We start from the raw sequence: 11,344 nt of genomic DNA, 5'->3' as shown, positions 1-11,344 counted from the left end.
CTGATTACTAAGAACGACGAGACAGCCAACAGGGAGGAGGTTAGAGCCATGGCGGAGTGATGGCAGGAAAATAACCTCTCTTTCAACATCAACAAAACAAAGGAGCTTATCAGGGATCGTGCCAAAGTGGATATGGTCAAAACGTCAAGTTCCTCGGCTTGCAGATCACTGAGGACCTGAAATGGTCTCGCCACACTGATATCGTGTTGAAAAACCTCAGGCGGCTGAAGAAATTTGGCATGGCCCCATTCTAAAGATGCACCATTGAGAGCATTTTGTCAGGCTGCATCACCACCTGGTACAGCAACTGCTCCGCCCTCAACCACAAGGTTATCCAGAGGGTGGTGACGGCATGCTGCCTGCCCTCCTGGAGATCTACAGCACCCGGTGTCAAATGAAGGCCAAAAACATAATTAAGGACCGTAGCCACCCGAATCACGGACTCTTCACTTGTCACAGACCGACAGACAGAGACAGTACAGGTCCATCAGAGCTAAGACAGAGAGACTAAAGAACAGCTTCTATTACCAGGCCATCAGACTATTGAACAGCTTATATTACCATTTCATCAGACTGTTGAACAGCCATCACTAGCCGTCTACCAGGTGATTCACTCAAACTGACACAAAAGACACACACAAGCAATCACACACACTCAAATTAACACACACAGCCAATGCTGCTGTCCCATGCTATAGAGACAATGAACCAGTGGTCACTTCCCGTTTCACACTGTGTATTTAAATACTGTATCCCCAACATAGCATATCATAATATTTATACTAATGTACATTGTATTTTAGTTACACACCATATGTTTATTATACACTGCATTCTTGACATGGCTTACTCCAATATATCTGCTGCTGTACGTACATATCATTCTTATTTTACTTATTTTTTATATACTTTTTCTAGGGGGTGGATCAGCTTTAATATTGCGGATAGATTGTTGCTTCCATCAATGTAATTGTCTGCATCATTTACAATCCCCCATATATTTTTGGGGTAAATATATGTATCTATATACATACATACACATACCCATATACATACAGTTGAAGTCGGAAGTTTACATACACCTTAGCCAAATACATTTAACTCAGTTTTTCACAATTCCTGACATTTAATCCGAGTAAAAATTCCCTGTCTTAGGTCAGTTAGGATCACCACTTTATTTTAAGAATGTGAAATGTCAGAATAATAGTAGAGAGAATGATTTATTTCAGCTTTTATTTCTTTCATCACATTCCCAGTGGGTCAGAAGTTTACATACACTCAATTAGTATTTGGTAGCATTGCCTTTAAATTGTTTAACTTGGGTCAATCATTTCAGGTAGTCTTCCACAAGCTTCCCACAGTAAGTTGGGTGAATTTTGGCCCATTCCACCTGACAGAGCTGGTGTAACTGAGTCAGGTTTGTAGGCCTCCTTGCTCGCACACGCTTTTTAAGTTCTGCCCACACATTTTCTGTAGGATTGAGGTCAGGGCTTTGTGATGGCCACTCCAATACCTTGACTTTGTTGTCCTTAAGCCATTTTGCCACAACTTTGGAAGTATGCTTGGGGTCATTGTCCATTTGGAAGACCCATTTGTGACCAAGCTTTAACTTCCTGACTGATGTCTTGAGATGTTGCTTCAATATATCCACATAATTTTGCTTCCTCATGATGCCATCTATTTTGTGAAGTGCAGCAGTCCCTCCTGCAGCAAAGCACCGCCACAACATGATGCTGCCACCCCCGTGCTTCATGGTGGGGATGGTGTTCTTCAGTTTGCAAGCCTCCCCCGTTTTCCTCCAAACATAACGATGGTCAACTATAATTTGTTAACAAGAAATTTGTGGAGTGGTTGATCAACGAGTTTTAATGACTCCAACCTAATTGTATGTAAACTTCCGACTTCAACTGTACATATATACACACTTTTTTTAGAATATACCTTTATTTTCCCCCACAACCCTACCACCCCTCCCCCAATTGGAGTAAACTAATAAACAATAACACTTAGGCTTCTACCTTCAGTTTATACATACTATACACATTTTACAGACACAATCTATTTCACATTAGTTATATTTTGTTTGTTTTTTTGTCCTGGCCTTCCTCTATGTCTGATTTATATTTGTAACTGTGCTATTTGACAACATTTCTGAACCTATATACATTTAACATTTGTTTTAAATGTTTTACATTTGTTATCTTGTTGTTATTAGTCCCACCCTTCAGCTCCATTCAACCCCTCCCATCTATCTCTTAACACCATCCATTTTGGATTTCTATTTGCCATATATTTTTCAACTGTACTGTGATGCTTCACAAAAGTACTGAACCTTTCTATTCTCATAGCTTCTACGGATTTTAAATTAAAGATAAACATTTTTGCTAAAATAATTATTATATTATTGATCGATTGACTATGGGTTTTCAAATCACCCATACATATCATTCCCAGCTGATGTTGTGTAAATTCTCCCAGTGTACATACGTATAGATTGCATTTGATTACTGCTAAAGTGCTATTTGGGTTGTTAATCAAATTCATCCCGCCATTCTTGATTTCTTGTCAAAAAAATTAAAATAATGATCTTTTACTGCATTGTTAGGATCTAGTAACATAAGCATTTAGCTGCACCCGCTATAACACCTGCTGAACTGTGTACGCGACCAATAAACTTTGACTTGATTTGACCAGTACGAGTCGTAACTCATTGAAATTGACCCACATAGAACATTTGGAAATAGAGAAGCACGGAGAGATGAAGTAACACATTACTTCCCTAAACTGTCCAAAACTAAACCCAGTCCCCTTGCAGAGGAGTGATTGAAGCGGTTGTAGGGGATCTCTCCGCTAGACCGTGATTTAGAGAGACGCATCTCCTTCTGGCCTCTGCCTGGCAAGCCTTGATTACTTCATTATCTGTTCTTATCAACTTGGGCCTTGGGTAATGCCAAGTGACAGATGCTGAGGCAATGTTTGCAAACATCATCAGATTTGCGTGCAGGTCTTGACTGTGTTTGGGAAGTTGTGCTGTGAGGATATGCCAGGGCATATGGATTAGATGAGTTGGCCCAGGCCTGCTGGGTTGGGCTGGGGTCTGCTGGACTGGTTCCCCGGACTAGTCAGAGCCTCGGCCCCCTGGTCAGCTATGTGCTGGAATATTGAGGGTCGGGTGAGTAGAGGCTCACTGAATCTGTCACCATCTGGACACAGCTGCCCAGTCCAACAACCAACCCCCCCTCCACACACACACACACACACACACACACACACACACACACACACACACACACACACACACACACACACACACACACACACACACACACACACACACACACACACACACACACACACACACACACAGAGAAACCCCAGGGGGACCCAGGCCATGAGCTCATCAACCAATGCGGCAGGAGGCTGTGAGCAGGCCTTCCTCTCTGTCCTCAGAGGTAAACATCGTATTCCTGGTCTCGTTCCCTCTGGGATCTAAGATCAGTCTCTCTCTGTGGAGACCTACCCAGCACTAGGTCTCACGTGCACATGGAGTAATCTCTTTCAAATTAAGCCCCCAGATGGATAGAAGGATAGATCTGTAGGTCTATTCTGAAATACACTACTTTGCTACATAGGCCTATGTTTAGGGATTTGATTAGATTTTGTTCATTAGGTGACTGATTGAGAAAGAAAATGTGCTTCGCTGCTTCTTTCCTTTTGTTTCTAGATTCCAATAAATGAATTGATGTGTTCATGTTGTAAATGTAATCAAATCTTTTTAAGCTATTTAAGGGCTCCATTCAATCCGTATTGCGGAAATTCTGCGATACAGAGTGATTTAAATGTAAAGGCGATGTCCACGCATTAGAGGAGATTGCATTCACGGTAAATGCTGCAGATGTCGGTTTAATAGGAAATGACCTTTACATTTCTAGCGTGCCTCAGCGATACAGATTGAATAACCATAAGTGTGTGGCTATATTAAACACCGTACATGTATATGACTGTTTTGACAACTTGTCTTTAGAAGGCTGCACATTTACAGGGCTACTCCCTTTAGATCTAAGCATCATATGACACATCTAAGCCTTCTTTACACCTTGCGCTAACATGCAAGTTTCGTGATCTGATCAATATGATACAATCCCTATCTGATCAAGTTTGTCGCATCTACACATTGTATTACAATTAGTCTATTATCCATCCACTGTGTCCACTTTGTGACCAGATTAGCTAATGCCCCCCTGTATGCAAATTATTTAACAGATATTAATTCTAAATAATATGATTGTATTTATTTTAAGACAATTACTGATGCCTTAAGTCAGCGGTGCTACCTGTCAATGATTTTAGAGGCCGGCAAAATGATGATTTAAATAGTTTGACCATCCAGATCTGTTTTCGTGTAATTGATATCCGGAGACAATGTGTGCCTGACTACCTCCAGAGGTGGTCAGGAAGATCAGATCACTATGTGTATTTTAATCGCCTACATCTGTCTAAAAATGTGGGCACAATCAGAATGTGGACAATATCCGGACAAAGGGAGCATGTTAGCACCAGGTATAAACGGGGCTTAACAACCCACAACTGGAAATATAATTTTCAACTTCCCATCTGACAGTAGTAGAAACACAATACAGTAACACCCATCCTGCTATTTGTATTCAAATAAGCAGGTATTCAAAGGCAAGATTTCTGACTGCCATCATGTTGGTCAGTTGACAGGTGATTTAAAGAATGTGCTAGAGTGCTTATACCAAGATGTAATCGAGAATGTCACTACCTTTTTTTAGAGCTGAACCTAAACCTAAGCATGCATAATTATTTCATTAGTCATTTAAGAATAAAACGTGTAAGTTAATAATTATTGCAGTCAACACTTTTTCCCTTTTCAATACAAAAACTTTATTATTGTAACAATTTCAACATTATTTCCACATAAAGCGCATATAAAAATAAAATAACATTAATCTGTGGTAAGAGTCCGTAGCTGTAACATCACTCAGATCAGATGTACCCGATAATGTCATTACATATGATAGGTTGTCGGCTGCCTGTCTTCATGAGAGCATTGAACTGGTACAAGTCCGTCCTCAGTTCATGCAGGCCTGTGTGGGATTGGTGAAAGAAGGGTTTGCGTGGCTGGAAGCCCACAGGGCAGGACATGCGTTTGGGGGCCGCCGCGGCCCTACTGACCCTGGTGGAGTCTGCTGGTCTGGCCCTCATCTCCACGCTTTTTGACATCCCCGCCAGCTTCCTCCTCATGTTGACCAGGAGGTCCTTGGCCAGGCGCCGGCCTGCGTGGGGCTTGAGTTCTGCTGGCTCAGGACACTCTGGCAGATCCATCCAGTTCTTAATGAGGTCAGCGAAGCTGTTGTCCCCCAGCACCAAGGGCTGTCTGTTCCTGCTGCGGCTCAGCAGTGACGTGGTCCAGTCCTCTGGGTCGCTGCTTGCCTCAAATGACGTCCAGCGCTCCAGACAAGCGTCCGACGTGGACTTGGGCCGGATCCGGTCGGCAGAGCCCACTCCCCGGTTGGTTCGGAGACAGGCAGAGTTAGACACCCGTACGTTCCTGGTCCTCCTGAGCACCACGCCCTCATCGTGCCAGGACGCCTCTGAGTAGCCTGAGTCAAACTCCAGACTCTTCTCACTGCTAGGGGAGCTCTGCATTAGCCGCTCCTGCACTTCCTCCTCCACCTCTTCTTCCTCCTCCACGGGGCTGGCCAGGCAGCAAGCTGAGTCATAGGTGCTGGCCTCGCTGGCCTCAGAGATGGGTCTACGGAGGCATGTCAGGCGCTCCCGCTGCTGCGTTCCCTGCTGGCAAACGCGCGTCATGGCGTAGGAACGGCCGGAGGGCTCGCTGAGCGGCCTTTTCATGTGTTTCAGATCCTGCAAGGACCTCATCATGTACTGCATCTGGTCCACCAGACAGTCTCCAGAGTCCCGCAGACACAGCTAGAAAGACAGGGAGAAAGATATAACAGGTTGGTTACTGACAGACTGAACACTGACTCCTCCATACATGGTTTAAGAACATTTCAGAACAAAATGTGTAACAGAGCACTTTTACAGAAACAAATTTACAGTTCACTTTAACTGAATGTCAAGGTTAGTCCACCCCCCATCCAAGTTCTTATTAGAACTATGCCATACTGGTCCAAAAGCTTAAGTAGTTTCCTGTGCTTCTACCCAGCACTGCACCAAGATTCTAATCAGCTGAGATCACACTCTGCAGCCGTACCACCACCACATATCAAGTCAGACATTCCACCCAAACCTCAGAGCAGCTTTATGGAGAAGCTTCTCAGCGGCATGCTCTGAGTTTATTAGAATATGGCTTGTGGGAACAGGATGTACAGGGAAACACTCGCTGCCTCTTTCGGTTGGACAATCTAGAGACTGATACATTTTAGAGGCGCTCAGTATTACACATCCTTTACTACACACAAGAATCACAGGATGCCTTCGGGATTAGCCCATATTGTCCCGCAGGAAATGACATCACCGTTCTGGAATTACACAATGGGAGTGAGAAACCCCATGTATGAATCACATCAAAGGCATCACCAAATCATCTGAAATATAGAAGTCTGAATGGCACAGTCTGAATGACACAAATTCCCATAGCATTCAGTTACATTACAACAGTATTCTCAGGATGTCTTAACAACCAGATGGTTTGGGAACCACCACTGAATCCATCTTATCACATCAAGGTTAAAAGGTGACAAGGCAACACTTCAAGATCAATCCCATTCACTCGGGTGTTGTAGCGGACAGAACACAGGCTACTGTATGCACAGGGCATTTCTCGTTTAAAAAAACATTTCCCCCTGTACTACAAATCACCAAAAACAACAGCTTTAGAATGATGTCATTTGTTAAACTTTCATTTGTAATAATCCTCCAAGGTTTTTCCATGTTTTGTAGCATGCTTGTGTAGCATGCTTGTGTTTGCTACCTCCCAACCCTCATCCGTCTTAGGCCAGAGTGCTGTTTGGAGGCACAGTGAGGAGACCAAATCAGCAGAGACGATGCCCTGATGTTATCACAGCTGTGGGAACTTAACCATTTGGCTGTAGAAGAAAGCTCTGGTTGACAGAGTGAGACAGGTCCTTGGAGGCGCATTAAACACTGAAAGGTCTACCATGTGCATTGTCCTTCACAGTAGTGTGGAGGTCTGACTCATCCAGCTCAATAGAATCCCCCGAAAGGCTCGGGTGATAGAAATTGTGCCCTAAATCGAATCTCGGAGAGGATCTGAAAGAGGCACATAAATATGTTGCACATTTCCATACAGGATTTACATCGTTTTTTTACCCAAAAGGCTCAGACTTTTCTGTTTCCATCTACACGTGTCTCATGGCTCTGGTGGACCCGCTCTAACTTGGGACCAAAGCCAGGCCACCGGTACTTTTAAGCTTTCATTTACCTAACAATGGTTCACTATAAACTTCAACACCTTCTCACAAAGCAACTGTTTTGATGATGCAGAGGTTGTTGATTCTGCTCTTCACAAGTCCCCACTGTCAGCCCTAGATATGGAAACCCAATTTCCCTAGCATAACATTAAAGTGTATAGTGTAACACACGTGTTTATAGTCGAAAAGCAGTTTTCCATTACTGTGGTGTAATTAAACGCCGGTAGAGAGCACCAGTTAGTCATTGGTTAAGGTAAGAGATAATGCTCCAAGGCCAAATCGGAGTGCCTGTTGTCCGGACCTCTGGCAGTCTCTATGGGGGTGCCACAGGGTTCAATTCTCGGGCCGACTCTCTTCTCTGTATACATCAATGATGTCGCTCTTGCTGCTGGTGATTCTCTGATCCACCTCTACGCAGACGACACCATTCTGTATACTTCTGGCCCTTCTTTGGACACTGTGTTAACTAACCTCCAGACGAGCTTCAATGCCATACAACTCTTCTTCCGTGGCCTCCAACTGCTCTTAATTGCAAGTAAAACTAAATGCATGCTCTTCAACCGATCGCTGCCCGCACCTGCCTGCCCGTTCAGCATCACTACTCTGGACGGCTCTGATTTAGAATATGTGGACAACTACAAATACCGAGGTGTCTGGTTACTGTAAACTCTCCTTCCAGACTCACATTAAGCATCTCCAATTCAAAATTAAATCTAGAATCGGCTTCCTATTTCGCAACAAAGCATCCTTCACTCATGCTGCCAAACATACCCTCGTAAAACGGAACATCCTACCGATCCTCGATTACGGCGATGTCATTTACAAAATAGCCTCCAACACTCTACTCAACAAACTGGATGCAGTCTATCACAGTACCATCCATTTTGTCGCCAAGCCCCATATACTACCCACCACTGCGACCTATACGCTCTCGTTGGCTGGCCCTCGCTTCATACTCATCGCCAAACCCACTGGCTCCAGGTCATCTACAAGTTTCTGCTAGGTAAAGCCCCGCCTTATCTCAGCTCATATCTCCCTCACTAACTTTAAGCACCAGCTGTCAGAGCAGCTTACAGATCACTGCACCTGTACATAGCCCATCCAACTACCTCATCCCCACACTGAATTTATTTATTTATCTTGCTCCTTTGCACCCCAGTATCTCTACTTGGAAATTAATATTTTGCAAATCTATCACTCCAGTGTTTAATTGCTATATTGTAATTACTTCGCCACCATGGCCTATTTATTGCCATACCTCCCTTATCTTACCTCATTTGCACACACTGTATATAGACTTTTTCTACTGTATTATTGACTGTATGTTTGTTTGTTTATTCCATGTGTAACTCTGTGTTGTTGTATGTGTCGAACTGCTTTGCTTTATCTAGGCCAGGTCGCATTGCAAATGAGAACTTGTTCTCAACTAGCCTACCTGGTTAAAGAAAGGTGAAATAAATAAAAAATACATTTAAAAAAGGCCATATCTGTGCTACAGGAAAGACTCAGAAGGAAGGACTCCACACATATGATGGAGGGAGGCATGTACAGAAATGATAATGACATGTCTATGACATTATTGATCCTTGATTAATCGTCAATAACACATATATAACGCACCAATGAATATGTCTATTGTAAGTAACCAGCGAAAATATATTCTTATTTCCAGACATTTGCAACTGCATCTGCCAGAAATGACTAAGTAGCCTATGGAAAAAGTAAGCAATAAACAAGACAGTATTTCTCAAGAAAAGTTTGTTAAGAAAATGGATTTAGGCCTTAAAGTTCAAATTGAATAATTTGAGTTTGTAATCTTTCCAACAAATTGTAGTCTATACCCTACAATTATTCTCAGCTGCTCTGTATTGTCTAACTGTCACGGGAGGGTCGTAAAGTTATAAGCGCCGACCATTTGGTTTAATTTACCACAACATTCAGCCGCTCACTATAATAACCTCCCCGACTTTTCTGTACAACTGTTAGGAAGAAATGTATAGGCACTTCACACAAAATAACACATACAATCATCTACAAATAAAAATCTGGAAATGTTACAAAATAAACTTACCATTGCTCTTGTCGTGTCTGATTGTATGAATTCCAAATGGATTACTTTATTCTGCAAAAAGACAAGAATTATTCAGCATACAAAATGATGTTCTCTAGCGCAAAAGTTGCCAAGCCTATAGGATGCATTTCTCTAAATCAGGCTACTTACATCGGTGAATAATTGACTCCTCTGATAGAACAATTAATCCAAAGCGGTTGCAACTTTCTCAGTAGGTCCGATGTCCACTCAACGCCCCTCAGACAGAAGAGTGCATGTGGTTGTAGGGCCGGCTGTGTACTTTGTGAGCGCAGTCTCTTTCCACGCAGCCAGTCAACGGCGCGCATCACAGAATGCGCCAATAGCAACGCGCCTGAAATACGACCCAACACCTAAACACCGCGTCAAAACATCTCCCTCACCTGAGAAGTTCTGCTGTATTATGCGCGGAATTAAAACAATTGCCAGGACTACACTGGTGGGATTTCAGTCATGTGTCAATCATGGACGAGACGATGTTTTTTTATTATTTGTCTCAGACTGGGCAAAGAGACACATAGCCCATCAATCTTCTTTCTGAGCCTGGCACACATCAGCACACTCAGGCGCACACAGACGCACTGCAACCGAAAGACACAATTAGGGACAAGGTTTAGCCTACAACATAGACTAATTATCACAGTTTACCGAACTATATTACCTAACTATATTGTTTGATGTTTTCTCTATTATCATGGGCTGTTAGCCTACGTAGGCCAACAGACAGTTTTGGATTTAGGCTTCTTCACCTATGTGCAACGTTTAGTTCAAAGTTGCCGCAAAACGCGCATGATGCTTTGTTGAAAAAGGTATAGACCTACCTAGTTTATGTAATCAGTTGCATTTCACTATAGAGAAATAATAAGAGAAACCTTTATTTCCAACACAGGGAATAAAGGGCTCTTCTCGTGTGGATGCAGTTAGGCTACATTTGATTTGATGCACATAGAGGCGTGTAGCACCACCTGACGGATTGTTCTGGAACCATGGAACGGCACACAGCTTGAACACTCAAACTACCCCCATCCTATTTTACTCCCTGATTTACCTGAGCACCTGGTACTCTGGGCTGTTGGGAGTCCATTGTCCCAATGCCTACACCATTCGCTGCATTCTTTACTTAATGGACGTTTTACAGTGCAAATACTGGAGCTGGACTGTTACATTGTCCCTAATCAATTTATTGGAATGAGCAAGACTGCACATCACAGTCTGTATAGCCTTAGGCAGATCATTTACATAGCTGGACATTTGAATGTACAAGCCCCCCATCACCCTCCATTGTCTGTTCCTCATGTATATGAATACTCCATGTAATTGGGTGATGAAGCATTGTTGGCACTGTTGATACATTGTCATTTACATTTGTGTACATTAGGTTGGATGTGCCATGTTTACCTTATGGGGATGTTCTACTTACCTTTAAGACCCTATTTAAATGTGATTAGCATTGCTATGCCATGTTCAAAATGGCATTCTTACAGTGGAATCTGTAGATAGGTCAAATTATTCTAGAGACACACCAGGAGAATGGTAAGTGAGGTGATCCAAACTTTATTTAAATGAAACAATAGTAGGACTTTTAAAGCATTTTAAATATTTGCCAAAACACTATCATTGTTCATTTCTTTCTCATCATTGTGATATATTATGTTACCTCTTTATCAGTCGTGTGAATAGTATGGGAGTAGAAATAGCCCTAATTCACACTATGGAGAAAGCAAGTCTCTAGATGTCACAGGTGTAAACATACATCAAGGCACAAACATACTGCAAAAGACATGGGATGAAAACTAAATATGCTAATGTTAGGAACATACGTATTCAATATTGT

General features: G+C 42.7%; 1 protein-coding gene across 1 annotated transcript; it reads right to left on the bottom strand.

Moving 5' to 3' along the window:
- Positions 1–4,887: 4,887 nt before the first annotated feature.
- On the bottom strand, positions 4,888–9,761 carry LOC120065675 (PAK4-inhibitor inka2-like). Its single transcript, XM_039016742.1, has 3 exons — positions 9,643–9,761; positions 9,493–9,543; positions 4,888–5,955 (listed from the first exon to the last, which is right to left on the bottom strand). Exons 2-3 carry the CDS (start codon positions 9,493–9,495, stop codon positions 5,008–5,010), a joined length of 951 nt encoding a protein of 316 aa, XP_038872670.1. The 5' UTR covers positions 9,496–9,543; positions 9,643–9,761; the 3' UTR covers positions 4,888–5,007.
- Positions 9,762–11,344: the final 1,583 nt, after the last annotated feature.

Source organism: Salvelinus namaycush, chromosome 20, assembly GCF_016432855.1.
Source record: "Salvelinus namaycush isolate Seneca chromosome 20, SaNama_1.0, whole genome shotgun sequence".
Classification (NCBI taxonomy): Eukaryota; Metazoa; Chordata; class Actinopteri; order Salmoniformes; family Salmonidae; genus Salvelinus; species Salvelinus namaycush.
The sequence above is the reverse complement of the archived record's forward strand: the minus strand, read 5'-3'. Positions and strand labels throughout refer to the sequence as shown.